We start from the raw sequence: 21,261 nt of genomic DNA on the forward strand, positions 1-21,261 counted from the left end.
TACTTGGAGGTGTGAGATCTATAATTTTACATGCAAATTGAACTGTTATTCGCTGTTAATTGATGGTTGGATATGGAAATGTTCAAAAGATGGACTTCATCGTTCAATATAAAAAAAAAAAAATTTTTGAGCAAAACAAACTTTCCTTACAAATATAATGTTTATATGTAGTTAAGGATTTCTTTCAGTTTTTACATAAAACTTGAACTCAGCGGCCATTTTCTTTCTAAGCAGCTGTGTCTACACATTACCGAACTTTGTGTATTATTATGTAGATGACGCAAAAAAGTGAAATTTTAAAATATTTAATTCTCAACTGATTGTATTATTTGGATTCTTCGGACTACTGTTCTCATTTTGAGTCTTAGTTTCACAACGTTTTGGTCGATGTGACCTCTGACCTCCTGCAGGTGTATCTTGTTAAATTGGAGAATGTTTCTGTCGACCTCAGTAATTTGGTCGGAATTTCAAATGGAACCCATTATTTACTTCACAGGAATAGCATACTCTTGTTCCATCAACCATGATTAGATAGAAGTCCTATGTAATTTGCAATTCTATTTTTCGGTCGTCCACACTGAGAATTGAACCTCCAATTTTCAGAAGAATATCACTTTTACAACTGATTTTTTCAATTGATAGATTTTGTCTAAATTCCGTCCAAATTCCCGAGTTTGACAGAAACATTTCCAAGTTCGACAAGATACACCTGAAGAAGGTCAGAGGTTACGCCGACCGAAACATTGTGGAAATGATACTCAAGATGAGAACAGTTGTCTGAAGAATCCAAATAATACGAATAAGCAATCCTCATCTCAAAAACTCAGAAAAGCTCTAAGCTGATTTTTTTTTTGCAGATGGTTAGTACACGAATTAGCATGAATGGCTCTTGTCTCAGGAAGGCTCCATGTTTTGACAAGCTTCTGGGCTTGACCTTTAGTCCTGATCTAAAATGGAACACGTACATCAAATCTGTTGCCAAGGTCACTGGAAAATAGATCCAGTAGATATCTACCTGCTGATGCAATTCTCTACCTATATAAGAGCCAGGTACGTTCAAGGATGCAGTATTACTTTCACATCTGGGAAGAAGCTGCTAGGAAGAGCTTATCTTGCCTTGTTAGAGTTCAGAATAGACTTTGTAGCCTAGTGGAAAATGCCCTTTTCTCTTCCCTCTAACCTCTTTCTTACAGAAGAGACGTTGCGGGTCTGTCTCTGTTTTATCGTTATTTTTATGGCAAGTGCTTGTCTGAGCTCCAATCTATGGTACCCCATCACCAAACATTCATGAGAAACACTCGTCTGGCTGTAAACATTATCAATAATTTCCCCCACTCTTTATCTGTGCTTAAACCTAAACGCAAATTCCATAAACAAAGCTTCTTTCTTAGAACTGCACACCTGTGGAACTCTCTTTTGTTTCCCTGCTTTCCAGCTAACTACAATATGGGCGTCTTCAAGTCCAATGTAAACAAGTTCTTGATGAGCTGTTCCACTTAAGTAATCCAATTTACCAAATTTACACTTCTATCAATTACTATATTGTCCTTTTGACCAATGTACACTCTTTAAACCTTATCCTCGAGTGACCTCTGGGCCTTGATAAGCAGTGATTCCCTTGTAAAAAAAAAAACATAGCTGAGATTTATTGTCTGTAAATAGTATGGCATAATCTGGTATCTTCTTAGTATGTCTGCTAAATGAACACCATACATTTAACATCATAGCGCTAACTTTGAAAAATGGTTTGCTTGAGATCACAAATTATTTTTATTCTCATTTTTTATTTTGCCGGCTCCTACTGAGGGTAGACGTTTTGGGAACGACTTTGAAATTCCCCATTTACCATTTTTGCTTGTTCCCTGACTACGAAACAGGTCATCGACTAAACCCATTCATGTCTTAGATGATTGTGGTGGTGATTCAGGTGATGGTGTCCTGTTAGGTGATGTAGATTCCTGGGTCGGTGGTTGTGGGGCTCCCAGCAGAGAGTTTGTGAACGGTGTTATGTCAACTGGAGACTCCAGAGGCATAGGAGTTCCAGGAGAGCTGGGGATGTGCTGGAACAGCTGGATGGGTTCTGATGGTGAAGTTGGTGGTTGTTGTTGTTGCAGGGACTTGAACCATTAAAATTGATGTGTACAACACATTGGAATATTTTGGATGTCCGACAGTGGGCGGTATGGCCATACCAGTGTCCACATCATTGTGCAGTGCAATTTCTCAGGGAAGCCTTTACAGTGTGACTGACAATTTTCTCCATCAGAGGTTAAGGTAAAGATTAGGGTCAGAGGCAGTACAGCCACGATCTTGTTGCTTTGAAGTTTCACTGTTGACAACTCATAGCCGTACAAGAGTACAAGTTGAAAATGTATGTTGAAAGCTGCCTCTTTCACATATGATGAGATCTCTGTGTTTTTTTTTTTAATTCTCAACATTTAGAGTGTTTCGGATGACTGATAGTGGACGACTCATACCAGTTGAGACATTATTATGCAAAACAATTTCTCATGAGAGTCTTTATAGTTTTAGTAATTTCCTCCATCAGCGGTTGGGGTTAGGTTTAGGGTCACATGTATGCTGCCTTTCTCACATTTAATGGGATCCCTATGTTTTTTAAATTCTAAACATTCTGTCTGACAACACTTTGTACAGCAGATATATGTCATCCTACAATCGTGTCAGTTCCTTCACTGGAATCAATTATGTTGCCAATATAGCTGAACAAATAGCATTGGTAAATTATAATTAATACATTGAAAACAAAGTACTTTGTGTTAGAGATAATGATATTATGTTTCTGAATTTTTGAGATGAGGATTGGTTATTCGTATTATTTCGATTCTTTGTATTACCGTTCTCATCTTGAGCATCATTTTTACAATGTTTTGGTCAGTGTAACTTCCAACCTTTTTCAGGTGTATCTTGTCAAACTTGGAAATGTTTCTGTCGACCTCAGGAATTTGGATGGAATTTCGAATGGAAACCTTTATTTACTTCATGAGGTTAGCATGCTCTTGTTCTCTCAGCCACGACTAGACAGTTGTAAATTACTTAGGATTTCTATCCAGTAATTGCAAATTACTTAGGACCTCTATCCAGTCATGACTGACGGAATAAGAGCATGCTACCCCCGTGAAGTAAATAAAGGATCCTGTTTGCAATTCCATCCAAATTCTCAAGTTCAACAAGATACACCTGAAGAAGATCAGAGATTACACCAATCAAAATGTTATGAAAATGATTCTCAAGATAAGAACAGTAGTCTGAAGACTCCAAATAATATGAGATAATGATATAATGTCCGTTTTCCATGCTCGCATGTGTTGGTTAGTTTTAAGAAATCGACTTCCGAAGAAACCTATTTCTAGCCAGGTTGTTTCTCTCGTTCCCTCAGGTTCATTTTTATTACTTTCTGTCATTTTTTCCTTGGCCTTCCACTGTGAACTAAACCTGCTACCTCAACTGTTACATCCATTAATCCAAAAATTCTCATCCATTCTTTCAATGTGACCACACCATCAAAGTCTCCTCTTTTGCACACATCTCTCTTTACTGTCCGTATTTAATCTTTCTCTGAGGTTATCAGAACTGTTTTTAAGACTCACGTTACACATACATTATATCATTCTCATATCATTTCTTTCCATGCAACACATGTTCTCAACTCTCATTGGCCAAGGAGAAATAGAGAATAATAGCAGACCATTTGGCATTGCCCGGTCGTAAGGTACACTTAAATATAATAGCATAATTCATGCAGATTACATATTCATTATCGATTTTCATATTAAACTTAATATATAGTAGTAAGATCAAAACTAAAAAAAATATATATGACGTGGGTGCCATCAGCTAGAATCGAAACCCAAACCTACAACTCTCCACCTGCATTCCTTAGCCTCTGAGCCATGTCCATATGCATATATATATATATATATATATATATATATATATATATATATATATATATATATATATATATATATATTAATTCACCTGTCATCGATTTTTTAAAAGATGAAATTGCCCAATTGTGAAAAGGCATATTTATATAAATATTTGTATAATATATATATATATATATATATATATTATATATATATATATATATATATATATGTATATGTATATATATATATATATATATATGTATATGTATATATATATATAAAAATTATTTATATATATATATAAAAATTCACCTGTCATACTGATTTTTAAAAGATGGAATTGCCCCATTGTGAAAAGGCATATTTATATAAATATTTGTATAATATATATATATATTTATATATATATATATAATATATATATATATATATATATATATATATATATATATATATATATATATATAAATTCACCTGTCATACTGATTTTTAAAAAAATGGAATTGCCCAATCGTCAAAGACAAGATGCAAGCAATCATGATCCACAGAGTTTTATAATTATATAGATATAAGTAATTTTAATAAAATTTATAAATAGATTTGTTTCTGTATATACAGCTAAAAACTATGTTTTACCTGGATATGTAAAATGAATTATTATCAAAGCCTTTTACGTCTTATTTTCTCTTTTCCGATCTAAAACCTGTCATGTGGCTCACAGCATGTACATACGATCGGCATAATTATACATCATTAGATGGTTATCTGGGAATACATAGTCCCCAGTAGGTCTTGGAAGTGTCATTGAGGGTAGGTTTAAATTACGAACATCCCTCCTTATGTCTTCAGACCAGACATCTCGGACCTCCTGGCTATGTAGATGTGCCTGGTGGCTAAAGGTTTTATCCTGTAAGTCAATTGGCCGACCCGTTTGGAGGGTCATGCCTGTTTGATCAAAGCTTTCTGGATGCTTAGGTGGCTCCAAAACTTGTCCAATTGCTGCTGCCACTGCTGCAGTAGCAGTGGCAGCAGCTGATGATGATGATGATGACAATGTTGAGGCTGCTGACTGCATGGCGGCTGAGGATATCTCTGAAGCAAAAGGTGACGGACCAAGATTTAAGAAACACGTCCACAGATGTTTGCCGAGTTCATTAAGATCATCGTGGTCGGTGCCGCAGAGATTGCAAGTGTTTTCTCCAGCCCCTGTGTGGTTGCGCATATGTGCATTAAGGGCTGGGAACTGCAGGTAGTCCTCACTACACCAAGGGCATGCATATTTCTTTTCATGCGCGTGCGTGTTCAAGTGTTTGTTGAGGCTGTATTCAGCGGTGAATGATTTGTTGCAGTAGCGACACATAAACGGGCGATCTCCGCTATGAATACGTTGGTGGATCATCAGCTTATCTAGCCGAGTGAACGACTTGTCACATGCTGAGCAACTGAACGGCCGGTCACCAACATGAGTTTGCATGTGCTCGTTTAACTGAATCAGATCCGGAAAGATTTTTTTACAATATTTGCACTTGTTGGCTCGGTCCGCACTGTGAGTCAACTGGTGCTTCTTTAAGTGGGCAGCAGTGCCGAATGCTTTATCACATTGGTCGCACTTGTGGTTGCGTTCTCCTGTGTGTGTGCGTAGGTGTGCAGTGAGGCCATAGGATTTACGGAAGCCCTTATCGCAGTACTGGCACTTGTAAGGTCGGTAACCAGTATGGATCATTTCATGGACGCGGAGATCTCCGACCCGTCGGAATGTCTCATTGCAGTGAGTACACGTATATGGTTTCACCCCTGTATGAATACGCACGTGTACGTTTAGGTATTCCGATGCCGAGAATCCCTTTCCACAATATTCGCATCGAAAGGGCTTTTCCCCAGTATGTGTTCGGAGATGCTTTTGGTAGTGGTCAAGCTTTGCAAATTGCTTGCCGCAGTGCTCACACCTGCGGAGGTCACCCGTGTGAATCTTCAGATGGATGCTGTAGTGACTACTTGACCGGAACCTACCATCGCAATAATCACATTTATAAGGTTTCTCTCCAGTATGTATACGTCGATGGGAAAGCAGGTTCCCCCGCTGTGCAAACGTCTTGTCGCAAAACTCACATTTATGAGGCGCGACCCCGGTGTGTTTTCGCAAATGTTTCGTAAGATCATACCGTCTACGACACGTGTACGGACAAAGATCACATTTAAACGGCTTGTCTGATGATTCATTATCTGTGTCTGTCTCGGTCGAAACATGTGTCGGTTCTTCAGTTACGGCTGATGTTGATGGTAAAGATATTGGTGTTGTTGTTGTTGACGACGTCAACAACGCCGTTGATGGAGAAGATTTTGTTGTTGATGATGATGAAGTCAACGTTGTGAATGTTGATTCGGTTGATGCGGATGTAGACGGCAAGGCTGCGTCGGATGTAATGGGGACAGACACTAAGGTATTTATAGTTTTCTCTGGACAAGAAGAGGTTAAGGAAGTTGTTTCAGATGGTGAGGAGGTGGAGAATGTAAGGAAGCTGGCATTATATGTGGGGGGAGATGAAGATGCTGTGGAAAGGGAAGTTGTAGTTAAAGTAGACTCAACTGTAGTTGAAGATGTCGGCATATCTGTTCTGGATATTGATGAAAGGGGAGTTAATTCAGAACTTGACTGAGAAGTTTTTGGTTCTAAAATTGAAGAGGATTTAGATTCTGTGTTGATTGTATTGGACAATGTGTCTGCGGGTTTTGAGGGCGATAACAAACCCTCATAGAAAGTCCGAATTGTAGCATTTGCAGTATAACCAGAATCTTGCACATTTGTTGGGGTATTCTTAAAACCAGAGTCACTATTAAGAGGAGGAGTTACATTTGAATTTACTGTTTTACTTTGCGCTTCGACTAATTTTCCATTGTTGTGATTTAGAAAAGTATTTGAGTGCAGGCGAGCATGACCCCGTTTGTGTGCAGCTAAATGCGTACTTTGAGTGAAAGCGTCGCTGCACAAGTCACACTTGTATGGCCGATCTTGCGAGTGAGTCTTTTTGAAGTGTTCACGCAATTCTGCACGTCTACGATAGGCGGCGGGACAGAATTCGCAACGGTAGCATCTTACAGATGGGTCGTCCAGATTAATCCCTCCATCCTCATTGTGGATGATCTTCATGTGCTTTGTGAGGCTGGCCGTCGTGAGGAATGTCTTTTGGCACACGCTGCAACTGTGAGGTTTGTCACCAGTGTGTAGCCGCTCGTGCGTTCTCATGCTGCTCCTTTTCGCAAAGCCGCGGCCACAGTACGAACATTTATGCGGTCGCTCGGACGAGTGGGTCTTGCGATGCTTGTACAAGTTGCTCGACTGAGCGAACTGTTTTCCACAGACTTTGCACTTAAAAGGACGCTCTCCAGTATGCCTACGTATGTGGGCGCGGAGATCCCCGGATTGTTTGAACGTCTCCGAGCATTCCGTACATTTATAAGGCCTTTCACCTGAGTGGTTCCGTAGATGGATCGTCAAGTTGTATGCCTGCGTAAAAGCACGGTCACATTGGTCGCACTTAAACGGACGCTCCCCCGTATGGACGCGGATATGTTTAGTCAGATGCGACTTCACAGCAAACGATTTGCTGCATTGTGTACACTTGTGTGGCTTGCCGTGCTTGTGAATCAAAAGGTGCGATGACAGCCTGTAGGACACGGCAAAGGCGCGAGGGCATTGTGGGCACTGAAAGGGCCGAATGCCCGTGTGTGTAGCCGTGTGCGAGTCCAAGCCCTCCTGAAACGCAAACGTCCGGGTGCAGTAGGTACATTTGAAGGGTCTCTCATTCAGGTGGGTGGTCCTCACATGCCGTGTCAGGCTGCTTGACGTGGTGAAGGCTTTCTTGCAGCAGATGCATGGATACGGTCGATCTTTGGTGTGTGTTCGCATATGCGTAATGAGGTGATTCGATTGTGTGAATGTTCTTTTGCATCGTTCGCATTTATAAGGTTTCTCACCCGTGTGGACACGTGTATGAATCGACAGTTGCTTTGGTTTCGTAAAAATTTTCTCGCAATACTCACATTTCAAAGGACCTTTCGATGATGACGACGAAGATGACACTGCCGATGACTGTGACGATTTCTTTATCACGGGTATCACCTTTTTTGGATTGGCGTGCGAGCGAGTGAGTCGGATGGTGACAGCAATTGGTGGATCTTTTCTGCTTTCCGAATCGTTAAGACGTTCACCTGACGTGGCCCGTTTTAGCGAGATCTGTCTCTTTTTCTTCTTCTTCTTTTTCTCGTGGTGCTTTGAAGAATCACCAACATTCTCCTCTTTCTTCGGAGAAACAGATACTTCAGAATCAGAAGAGTTAGTTGCAGCTCTTGCCAATGGTTTCTTTTTAATGTCTGCCATCAGAATGGTGGTTTATTTCTTCTTTTTCGTAAACAAAAAAAAAAAAAAAGGGTCAATTTCTAAGCATTACATTTGTTGCTTATTTTCGTTCTTTAAGTGATTGGAGAATTTATAATCCAAATAATTTATTATTTGCCCGCGTATGTATGCATTTCAATTATCTGTCTGGACAATCATCTAAAATATTCAATATCGATAAATAAATAAACAGATGTAATAAGTTAAAATATCAAAATCCCACATTCTTGTTTCTCTTCCGCCTCCTCCATTCATAGGTTTTCTAATTTTTAACCTCTACTCCTCACTCGTGACTCCTAATTACAGTTGCTGCTGCCATATTGCATCCACTTCTACAATAACATCTTCCATGGAAACTGAAACAATAAAAATACAAAAGAAACTTGAGAAAAAATATTAGGTCAGTGCCAAAGATTTTGCTGATTTAAAATTTCATCCTGAAAATTAAAAACTGTATCCTTTTGAAAATCTTTATTCATAACAACCTCTGCTCTCTTTAAGTTAATTCCGTCTGTCAACGAGCTTAAAAATGTCTCGCTTGTACAATTCTTTAGATTTTGATGTGAAATATGAATCTAACTCTTGTTCGATTTCTTTTGTGTAATCCTCAAAAGGTCAGGAGAATATGCAGGATGGGGAAAGATTTCCCAACCAAATTCTCCCAGATCTTTGGTCAATATTTCTCTGTGAGGACAAGCATTATCATGAAAATGGCTCCCTTTCTGTTGACCAAAGAAGGACGTTTTTTGGGTCAACATGAGTGAAAATATTGCTGTAAAATATGAATGATGCTTTAATAATTTGAAAGAAAAAGTTATAAATTAATCATGGTATTAGAATCCTTTAATAAGTTTCCAGACTTCTTTTATACAGACATTTAAAAGTGTCATAAACCCTTGAAATTTTAGTATAGTATTGCAATACATCTTATAAGATAACTGACCAATTTTTATAATTTCAGGTTCAAATGAACAGCTACAGCAGGAATTGGAATACACCCTACTAAAACCTGATTGTCACAGCTGGCGAATTTCAAAAATGCAATTTGAACATGTGGACAATTTAGAAGAATGATTTGCAATAAAATTGTTTTAAACTTAGAAAAAATGCCACAGAAACGTATGGAATGCTTCAGATTGCTTTTGGACCATCTTAGCATAAATTGAGCATCAGTTTTTGAGTGGCATAAAAGATTCAAGAAAGGTAGAGAGTCTGTGAGGGATGATGAGAGGTGTGGGAGGAGTAAGGAAGTCAGAACACCAATGTCTATAGAGACAATAAGTGCACAGTTTGATGTCAGTGTGGGAACTGTACACACTATTATTTGCGAAGAATTAAATATATGGAAGATTTGCGTGAAGTTTATCCTAAGTTTATCCACAGCTCCATCTTATCACAGATTATTTGACCAAGATGGGCATCAGGACGGTTCTTCACCCTTTCTATAGGTCAGACCTTGCTCCCTGTAACTTTTGGTTATTCCCTTTGCTCAAGGAAAACCTTAGAGGCTGCCGTTATGAGGCAATTGAGGAGATGAAAGAGGCTGTGACGAGGGTAATTGACACGCTCACATAAGAGAACTTCTGTGGGGCCTTTCAAAAGTTGTTGGAATGGTACAAAAAATGTATTACAGCCGGAGGAGATTACTTTGAAGAGGACTAAAGTTTTATGTGTGTACTATCAATAAAAGTGCCCATACAAAAAAGTCTGGAAACTTATTTAAGGCACCTTGTAATTTGTTTAGGTAATAACAATCTGCATAAAATAAACTACAATGGCTTCAAATGACCTCCCTGCACACTGCCGCAAACTATTTTTATGAATATATAACATCATCTTGCAGGACAAAGGAAATAATTCCAAATAATTCAAAGTTTTGTAAAGTTTCAGAAAGCCATTCTTACCATAAGGAGGGAGTATTGGAAAACCTCAAATTCTCTTGGAAATGATTTTTGTAAAAATAGAACTTGATCAATTTACGTAATTTTTTTTTGTGTATGATATTTTCTTTTGGTTACGGGCATGTATATCAAAAGATTCTTCTTTCTTTTTTTTTATTGAGAGATGAGTTGTGGACTTTTAGCAAAATGACTACCAAGTTATCAACTGACATTTTTACCAGTGATATTTTTAACAGTGAAGGAATGTCGTTAGCTAAAATAGAACTATTTGCCAATCTATAAATTGTTTTATGTCCTCCAAGGGATAAAAGAGAGCCAAAGATGCCTGGCACGTATTGAATTATTTTTCTTTCACAAATTTTTAACTCTATTTTTTGTGGCACTTTTACACTCTCAATTAAATCTTACCCCAGTGAGATCCTGCTTTTTTTTATCACTTAACTTATATTCAAGTGTCAAGGTAATAACACTATACATAATCGCCTAAAAAATACCCCCTCCCCCCAAAAAAATGCATAGAATTTATGTGTGAACATCCTGAAAACCTGAAAGAAAGAGAAAAAAATCAAAATATTATTTTAGAATTTCTAATGGCTGATTAGTTTCATGTATAAATTTAATGTAAAATGATCTCCTATTTTGGGGTTATTCTAGCATGGGGCATTGGGGCAGTTAGCCAAAGATTTTTTTTATCTATGGAAGATAAATTCTGTGTTTTACATGATTATATGTAAGTTTACGACCTTGCCATTTGAATTTAGGATTAGTGATAAAAAATTAATTAACAGCACAAAAAGTTAGCATGGCTTGGAAATAGGCGATTATTTTCATTTAAATTTATATACAAAACTGATCCCCATTTCTAAAATAATTATTTTGCTTTGTTTTCTTTCAGATTTTTGAAATGTCAAATGAAATCACATAAAAAAGTAGAATCTCATTTTTTGTGTGGGAGGGTGATTTAGCTGAGAGTGTTAATCCACAAATTTACCTTTCTTTAATGCATGCATTTTAACAGAATTTTTAACAGCGTTGGTGACCATGGCTCTACAAATTGTAGAGCTATGGTAATCCTGGGAAGACAAGTAAAGACAGTAGTTCCCTGTTGCTTTCTGCCTTGATTTGGGGGTGTACCTACCCCCCATGAGTTAAATGTGCCCCTAGATACCAACCTAGAAATTTCTACGACTTGGTGCGGTACATACAGCACCTTACCTTCCAAAATTGTTACCCATCTGGTACTGGCCAGGCTTATTGTTGCTTAACTTTGGTGATCCGGTGTGTCAACATGATTGTGCCATAATTCTGTAATAGGGAATTAAAAAACTGAAATGTTTGAGAATGCCTATGAAGCCATAATTGATAACTTGGTATCACAAGCAAATACACAAAAATAGTTTGAGCCGCCACCTGACTTTTGGAGGATGAGTTGAGCCGGCTCTTCTACACACAGTATCCCAAATGCACACACACCACACACAGCCAAAACAGTTATGAGCAACCAGTCCGGGGATCAGTGACGAACACTGCAGACTTATGCTGCTGGCCTCCTGAGCATCTTCACCAATTTTGAAGTAGTTCTGGAGTTATTGCTTCATGGATGAATTCTTCTGTGCTGCAATGCGCAGCGTGCCTCAAACTAACAAAGTCTCTTCCTTAAGAGCTTGGTTAAGGAGGATGACTATACATCACGTCCAGATTTACGCATTGAAGACAAAATGGTGCCAGCAAACCTGCAGAATTTGGCTGAGGTAATATGGGCCAAACACTACCAACCTTTTGAGATCTGCAGCTCTCGTCAACTAGGTCTTGTGGTTGTAAAGAAAGATTGATCAAACGAGCAGCTGATAAATGTGAACTTTTGTGTCTATTATGGTCTCAGGACGAGACCACAGATCGGGTTGTAGGTGACTGGAAACATGCTGGACATTGTTAATTCGGATGTCGATATCATTGTACCCCTGATCCGTGGTGACGAACATCGAGCAATCAACCTCTTCTAGTGTTTCCCCATTGAGAAGAATTGTGCTTTTCTTGGAGGGTACGAACTAGCAATGGGACGATTCCAATATTTTTCCCTATTCCGATACAATTACCGATTCCGATTTTTTTATAAATCTCTAAATATTTAACTTTAAAGTTTCTATTTTCCCCGATTACCATAAAATCATATGATTAATAAGCATATATTTTTTCAAACGTAAAACACACATGTATGCGTTTGTGTATGCGTGTATGTGTGTGTGTGGAGGGGGGTGATCTATAGATTTTAGTTTTACTGGTGATTTAAAATCAATACATATTTATTAGTTCATTATTACTACAAGCAGTGGCAGATTTTGTTTCAAACGAAATCAAATAAAAAAGATAATTAAAGGAATCGTTTTTGGCATCAGAAAATAAGCACAGCTTTTCGGATTCCGATACCACGAAAAGTTTCGATTTTTTCGATTGCTGATTCCAATTCTGATTAATCCTACGGAGAGAATTTTTATTTTCATAGCATTTACATTATACCAATCTTAGATGCAAAGTGGTGTATTTTGTCTATGGCTGATTGGATGTTGACAAATTTTCTCCGAGAATGGTTATGCAGTTAGCGTAATCAAAGGCAGTCAGGACGAGGTTGCGGCCATCAGAGACACAGGAAAACTTGGCAAGTGCATTGTGGGTGAGCCAGTAAATGGCATAATTGCGGGCGAAAGAACACAACCCTATCTAACTCTGATCCCCCACCTAAAAAATAAACATACTAATGTTTCTAAAATTTCAAAATTGTCTTGAAAATGTATACTGAATGTGGCTGTTTTCCAAATAGTAAAAAAAGAAAAAGAAAAAAAAGAAAAGAAAAAGTATGTTTTACAAAACAAAAAAAGGCCGAAAAAATGCAACAAATAAATGTTACCAAAGACAAGAATAAGTTATATTTCTACCAACTTGGATAAGTGCTTGTATGTTTTATTTTATTTTAAAGTGTTTTATTTATCTTGAAACAAAAGTAGCGTCAAGTTTGTTGTAAATTAATCAAGTAGTATCACATGATTTTTATTGTACGATATTTTCGTTATGTCACATCATAAAGATTTTTCGGCACTTCTACACTATTGGGGCGTGATTTCCGAAAATCGTAATACTGAATTTCACATGCAAACAATGGTATCTACACATTCCTCACATTTTTAAGATGATTATTTCCAAAGATTACGAAAATTGATAAGGTAGAAAATTATTTATTAAAGAAAATAAAAATAGAATTTGATGAAAACGATCGTAAGACACAGGAGAGTTCAAAGAGGGGGAGGTAATTTTCCGTTTTGATTTAAACAAGATGGCAGCAATTTTTTACCTGGTAACACGAGTAAAGTTGTTCTGTTTAATAATTCAGTAATATTCAAGTAATTTCAACTGCATGATTTGGAAGCTACTATTGTAACTTGTTAGAATTGACAAAAACATCAGTTGAAACCATTGTTTTTTTTAATCTGAAAACTCCATTTATCGACTACAAAATCTCGTCCCAATTCTGTAGAAGCGCCGATTTTTCTTTATTTTTCTTTTTTCTTGGGTGGGTGGGTGGATAGGATTAGTGAATATTATTAATTATTACGTATCGACTCAATTTTTTTTTTTTTTTTTTTTTTTAGGATTTTGAAAAATTCGTTTTAGTTTTTGGTACTTGTACAGAACGGTACACTTATCGACACAAATGTTTGGCATATTTATCTCTTTCTCATATCGGCATGATGTGACACAAGGGTCGGAAAGTGGGATTTTAAGAGCCAGCGCCCTCCTGGAGGAAAAAAAAAAATATAACACTCTGGCTTGTAAAAGACGCCTGGACAGGAGCACCTCAGGCAATTAGCAATAATGTTTCTGATATTTATTTCCCTTCTACAACTGGACGATGTAACACAATAGTTGGGGTATGGGATTTTAAAAGCCTGTATGTTGTCTGCTTATTTGAAAAAAAATAAAAAATAAAATTCGCGGGTATCAAATCGTAAATTTCCGGTCTGTTCTGTAAACCGCAATCGAAAACATTCATTAGCTTTTTCCCCTATTTTATTATTGATTTTAATAAATGTTCGATGAATAGTAAATAGCTAAAAAAATTTTTTTTTTTTTTTAATCCTACGTGTATTTATCAAAGTTACGTATTGGCGAGCAAAACACATACAGACATCTTGTTTGAAATTTTCATTAAAATTAATCGCAGAAATAAGAAGCCGCTGTTCCAATTTTATTAATACTTCAGAATGAAGGAAGAGAAATGGATAATGGATGCTTAATCGAAATAATCTATCTGAGAAATCATTTGCTTTTGCGCAAATCAATTAATCCGATCGATTTTTTGTTTTGATTAAATGGCGCATTCAAAAAAAAAATAAATAAAAAATACAAATATAATGATTTCCGAAGAAGTAGAATGGAAATTTTAAAGTTTAGAAGCGAAATATACAAGAAAAGAAATGAAGTAATAGTAGTAGTAGTAGTAGTAGTAGTAGTAGTGGTGGTTGTAAGATCTTAAAAATAAAATAGTCGAAATAAAAGTATACCTCTCCCCACGAGACCAAAGTTAGATACAAGGTTGGGTTTTTAAATGCGAAGAATCCAGCCGACCAGAAAAGGACAACTGGTTTGTTGAGATAAATAAATAAATAAAAAATAAAACGCCTCAGTCGGGAAGGATTTCTCATTCCCTGACGACACCACAAATACTCCATTTTGATAAAAAAAACAAAAAACAAAAACGGAAACTCGTAAAGGGAAAGCCTTCTAGACTGAGGCAATATTAATTTCTGGTTGTCTCTCCCCTGTTAAAACCAATCTTGTGTCTAACTCTATCCTTCTGAGGAGGTAAGTAGATAGACACTCTTATTTCCATCAGTGCGCGATGTGACACAAGGTCCATACCCCCCCCCAAAAAAAAAAGAAAAAAGAAAAAGAAAAAAGGGCATTACGGATGGGTGCAAAAATAGCTATGTCTGAACCCGCCGACATATCTTGATGAGGATGCTTGCTTCGCCAACAGGTAATAATTTAATCTCGGCACTAATGCAGTTTAGCATTCTGCATCTGCACTAGTGCCGAGATTAATTAAACAAAATAATTGTTTTAATTTTAGGAAAGTTCCCTCCTCGCCCATGTTAAGAACGGCTATCTAAATTTGCTTGGGAATGTTAAACTACACAAGTTTCAAGTTTATGTCAAGATTTAAACAGTTTAAACAGAAAATATTATCAAGTTTATTTTATGTCAAGTTTAAACAGAAAATATTATCAAGTTTATTTTATTACTTTTATTGAGGATAAATAATTTAATACACACAAAAAAGGGTGCATGTTAAGATAGTCGACAGATCGATTTTTTTAAATGTATCGTTTTACGCAAAAATAACAGTACTTACTTGGCATGTCGAAAATAGTAATATATCCAAAAATTCATTGAAGTAACCCAACTGCTATTGTGTTTTTAGTAAAAATAAGTCTATCGTTATAAGGTTAAAATGTTGGTCGCCATTAAAGTGGCAAAAAGGGATAAGTATGTCCCCTGTATTCACAATCTTTAAGGTGTTCACATCTAGGGAAATGCAATTTCCTCTCAATTTTCCGTTAAAATTATCTTTAACTATAAATAATTTTCCACTCGATTAATTTTCGTAATTTTTGAAAATATTACTATTTTCGACATCACAGGTAAGTACTGTTGTTTTTGTTTAAAACCACATATTAAAAAAAAATCGATCTGTTGACTATATCTTAACAAGCACTCCCAAAAAAAGAAAGTGGAAATATTACATGACAACTTTAGAATTTGACATTTTTACAACGAATGCAAGCATTGATTGGATGTGTTAAGTTATCAAATTTCAGAATATATCTACAAATATATAAGAAAGCCCGCAGCTAAATGCCCCCCCCCTCCAGATTTTACCTTTTTTTTTTTATGTAATTACGTGTAAACACCCTGAAAAACTTGGCGGAAGCAACAAAAAACAAAACAAAACAAAAACATTATTTTAGGATTACAGTGAGGGAGGGGGGTGTCAGTTTTGTACGTAAAATTAACACGCTGCCTTTCCGGGTTATTGTAACTTTTTAGAATAGTTAGCTAATCCTCCTAAAACACGCACAGAATTTACCTCCCACAGCAAAATTAGGTTAACTGCCCTAAAAATGCTAGAATGGTTTAACAAAATGGGGGATCATTTTACGTCAAATTTATATGCGAAACCGACCACCCTCTATACATAATTATTGTTTTTGTTTTTTTTTTCTTGCAAAGTTTTTTCTTTTTCGTTAAGTTAATCTGGGTGTTTACACGTAATCGCAAAAAAGAAAAAGTAGAATCTAATTTTTGGATTGGATTGGATTGGATTGGTGGAGATGATTTAACTAAATGTTAGTCCTAAACGAAGCCAGAATGTTTTATTTTTATTATTATTGTGTCCATCTAAGAAGGGAAGACTTTCCCTTACGACTAGCAATATGTTCATCTTTTTCCAAGAAAATTAAAAAAAAACGCAATTATTAACAAAATGAAAAATTAATGAGCAGACCAAAATAAAAACTTCTTTTCAGATTTAAGAAATTACACAGAAACAAAACGGGCTCAATTTATTAAACAAGAAGAAAATATATACACATACATATATATAATAAAACATAATTAATAAGTAAAATAAATAATTTCGACATTTATTTCTGATGCGTAGTCGTTTTTGCATAAATTAAACATCGTGCAAAACAAACGCAAAAACAAAAACAAAAACATAGAAACACAGACAGACGTTCAATAGCATAACCAGTGCAATACAAAGGGACAAACGCACTGGTTATTATTATTATTATTATGGCGTTATCTTGAGTATGTGTAGAGGGATCATGCTTATTCTCTTCGGTAGGGTAGATCGAAAGGTTTGCATAGAAAAGCAACCTTACCTACCTAATCATAATGTTGCTGGATGCTAATCATTGCGAAAAAAGGATCGCGTTTCTGCGTATCACAAGCGCGGTCCTCTCTTTATATCGTAGTTACTGAAATGTTTAAACATGGCGTATCAAGGGAAGCAACTCTTGTTTAAAATTTTGTCGCCCCCTAGCGTAAAGTCGAGCATTTATTTTATTCATCAACTCAAACGCTTGGATCAGAGTAGAGTATTGCTCTGTTCGGTTCTAGTAGGCCGTCTCCCAGGCATTACCTCCTCCTTCTGAAAGAAGGATAGGTTTATTGCTGATCGTTTTAGGCGCTGATATTTCCATTAAAAAAAATTTGTTTTTTACTTATTTGTCATTATTTATCAAGGCTAAAAGTAATTCGAGGATAACGGTTAAAGAGACAGCATAATTGTTAGCCAAACGATTAGCGAAAACTATGGAAATGATAACATTGGCCAAACGTATGAATTTCTTTTGATTATTTATGGGTTGGTTTATGAAAATAATTTGTTGACTTTGGATTCGAACTCAAACAAATTGTAACCAACAGGGAACCAGTCCCTCCATAATGTGTTCCACGGGCAGGTAATCCTTGCAAAGTAAGCTTTATCTACAGAAATTGTAAGAAGAAAGAAAAAAAGAAATCATCCATTGGCAGAGTTTCTTTGCAACGGTTTTTCTGTGGAAGGCTTTACTGAGGGACTGCTTCACTGTAGAATACAACATGGTCGTCTTCAAATCTAATGTCAACAAATATTTGTCATAAACTTAGTTCATACAATTGATTAATTTTAGTACTTGTAGTTGTAATGCTGCAAACAACCTTATCTCAAAGAAGCAAAAGGTGTGCTCCCTCTGCTGCTAGCACAGGGAAATCAGGAGAAGAAGAAAATGCAAGAGGCGTGATGTGTGTTATGGAGGAGAGTGAGCTAAGCCATGTGAAGTGGCGAGAGTTACTGATATTATGTAGTTGGGAACACAAGAAATTATTTGTTATTTGTCTGTTGAACTATCTATATATCTATGTCTATAATCGATATATCTATCGATCTAGTTATCTATCTATCTTTTTATCTATTTATCTATTGATCTATCTATCTGACTGGTGTGGTGGTGGAGGAGGTGTGAGCTGTGTTTTGATATATTGTTAAAACATGTCTAAGTCACATCAAACTCTGTGACCGATCAATTGCACCGAAAGAGGGTCTGATAACTGACCCGGAAGTACGTGTCAGTCACGTGGTTCTAGCTAGCTGAGAACTAAATAGATGAATTGAATTGAGGACGTTAACAGAAGAAGATGGTCTGACAGGGGTCTCCTCTCAAAGCGTCTCAGACGTGGGACATGTAAGAACTAGTCACCCAATTAAAGATCGTCGATCACTCCTCTGCTAGATGTCATGCCTGGGAGTGAATAAACCATGTAAAAATATACAGTGTTTTGGTATCTCTGTTGAAACGTCTTCATTTACATAGAATCCTTCTCCCCAAGAATTGCTGAAAATCTTCTGAAGGCTGACAGTAGAACCAGTTATGTCTTTGAATAAAGGTGTTTATGTCATATGTCGACACATGCAAACACACTAAAAGAGTTTTTTTTTTTTTTTTTTTTACATAGGCATCACCACATTATCAAGGCCAAGAGGCCACTCAAGGATAAGGGTTAAAGAATGTACAGTAGAAATTGGACAATATAGTAATCATTAGTAATGAAAATTTGGTAAATTTGATAATTTATATGGAACGGCTCATCAAGAACTTATTTACGTTAGACTTGAACACAACCATATTGTAGTCAGCCGGAAAGCAGGAAAACGGAAGACAATTCCACAGGCGTGCAGTTCTAAGAAAGAAGCTTTGTTCATGGAATCTACGTTTAGGTTTAGGCAGTGATAAAGAGTGGGGGGAATTATTGATAGTGTTTACAGCTAGACGAGTGTTTCTTGTGAAAGTTTGGCGAGGGGGGACCATAGATTGAAGCTCAGTCGAACACTTTCCATGAAAATAACGATACATCAGAGACAAACTCGCAACATCTCTTCTGTGAGATAGAGGTTGCAAGGAAGAGAAAAGGACATCTCCTACGAGGCTACGAAGTCTATTTTGAACTCTATCTAGCTATTTACACACTAAGAAAATGTTAAGAACACACACCTAGACGACCACAGAACATAAATAGACTGCAAAAAAATAACTTAGGGGTCAAATAGTGGAGAACCACCGTAGACATTTAGTGACATATACACACATTCAGATGAACCCTTTGTCACATACATACGCATTATGTCCATGCAGTGTATATACACACTCAAACCTAACAATACAATATACGTTAATGATAACACCATTATATAACACTGAACATAAAGGGCCAAACTCTAAGGGAAAGAAGTCAGCATTTCACTCACGCTTGATATGTAAAGCTCCGTCATTAAAAAATGCACATGCATATGGAGCAAAACAGTAATCAAGGAAAAAGGTCACACTTGCAAAGAATTCCGGCGCTTGCTATAGGTCATAATTCTCCAAACTGCACAGAACAATACTCCCATAGTGTTACTCGACTTTTGATTTATTATCATTTTAATCTCATTAACACTTATCCTCAAGCGACTTTTGGCCTTGATAAGTGGTGACACTCATCAGTAAAGAAATCAAACTCATTTGCTGCAATTTCTGGGCAATTTGTTAGGTCTGATTTTTATGTGGGAAAGATCTAATTTGATATTTTGTTTATATTTGTTTCTATGTGTGCAAGAAGAAAGAAAAATCATCATCATTATTGGCAGCAGCAACAGTATCATCAGCATCATCAACATTATCAGAATAATAATAATAATAATAATAATAATGATGATAATGATGATAATGATGATGATAATAATGAAATCATGAAAACTGAAAATGTATAAATGAAAAAAAAACCCGCGCCCACATTTTTTTTGTTTTAATGAGTGTCACCATAAACAGGCACCACACCAAATAATGAAGGTCAAGGAGGAGGAGAAGAATGAGGAGAGAAAGCATTAGACAGACCTCCGCTGGAGATGTGCAAAGAAGACTGGCACCTTGAGGGAGGCTTATTGCCACCCAAATTCCAGTAAAAACCAATGGTCGCTGCCAATGAGAAATCGATGGTAAGCAGCTGTTGCAATAACGCAAAAAAATATTTTGCAAAGGTTATCAAAAGAGGTGGAGAGTACTGGAAATCTGAGGAGACTTGTTGTCACTCAGAATCCAGGGAACACCACAAGTTGTTCTCAAAGAACAATCTTTGATAATGGCTTATGTGAATACTCCTAGTGAATAAATAATAATAATAATAATAATGATAATAATAATAATAATAATAATAAATAATAATAATAATAATAATAATGATAATAATAATAATAATAATAATAATAATAATAATAATAATAATAATAAACGGTGGTACATGTACTAAAGTTGGAAGAATACAGACAAGATTAGTATGGCCTCTGCACAAGGATGACATGTAAAGCGTTCCATATTTTGAAAATGGAACAAAAGTAAAAGAGAAGGATGAAAGAAACACCATATGAATCCAAGAGAACTAAAACTACAAGAAATCTTATAAACTGTGCCCCTCTCACTCCAAAAAAAAAAAAAAAAACGAAAAGGCATCAGCCTCAACTGACACCACACAAAATAGTCGTGGAAGATCAAGGAGGATGGAAAGAACGAGGAAATAGATCACTTACCAGACTTCCACTGTATGAGTGTGAAGAGTACTGAGAACTTGGGGAGACTTATTGCCACCCAAATTCCAGTTAAGATCATTGCCAATGAGAAATCAATGGTAAGTGATTGTTGCGATAATGCAAAGTCGTTTGCAAATACTATCGGAAGAGGTCGAAAGTACTGGAAATATGTGGGCACTCATTGTCATTCAGACTCCAGGGAACACCAGTGAGTATTATTAGTGAGTAATCTCTGATGATGACCTGTGTGAGAACTCCTAATGAGTACAAGGTGATTCCCTATCACCACTACTGTTCATCATACCCATGATGCTCCTTAACAATATACTAAGAAAATGCTAAGCCAGTTACAAGTTCACTAATTCAGATGAAAGAATCAACTGCCTAATGTATATGGATGACCTAACA

At 36.5% G+C, this 21,261-nt stretch overlaps 1 protein-coding gene and 1 pseudogene across 2 annotated transcripts; one reads left to right on the forward strand and one right to left on the reverse strand.

The window, feature by feature from the left end:
- Positions 1-4,428: 4,428 nt before the first annotated feature.
- On the reverse strand, positions 4,429-17,277 carry LOC145277909 (uncharacterized). 2 transcript variants are annotated; one of them, XM_080129965.1, is made up of 2 exons: positions 17,136-17,277; positions 4,429-8,645 (listed from the first exon to the last, which is right to left on the reverse strand). In XM_080129965.1, the coding sequence occupies exon 2, from the start codon at positions 8,269-8,271 to the stop codon at positions 4,609-4,611; it is 3,663 nt and encodes a 1,220-aa protein (XP_079986091.1). In that variant the 5' UTR covers positions 8,272-8,645; positions 17,136-17,277; the 3' UTR covers positions 4,429-4,608. The 2 variants fall into 2 exon arrangements, with proteins under 2 accessions (XP_079986091.1, XP_079986092.1); XM_080129966.1 differs by having other exon boundaries at positions 17,132-17,257.
- A 3,273-nt stretch (positions 17,278-20,550) lies between these two features.
- On the forward strand, positions 20,551-20,647 carry LOC145278597 (U6 spliceosomal RNA; annotated as a pseudogene).
- The last annotated feature ends 614 nt before the right edge of the window (positions 20,648-21,261 follow it).

This window comes from Euprymna scolopes, chromosome 6 (genome assembly GCF_053919585.1).
Source record: "Euprymna scolopes isolate OS-2025 chromosome 6, ASM5391958v1, whole genome shotgun sequence".
Lineage (NCBI taxonomy): Eukaryota > Metazoa > Mollusca > Cephalopoda > Sepiida > Sepiolidae > Euprymna > Euprymna scolopes.

Bases quoted from the DNA above. Each gene is read 5' to 3' on its own strand.
- LOC145277909 (XM_080129965.1), bottom strand. From the start codon at position 8,271: ATGGCAGACATTAAAAAGAAACCATTGGCAAGAGCTGCAACTAACTCT.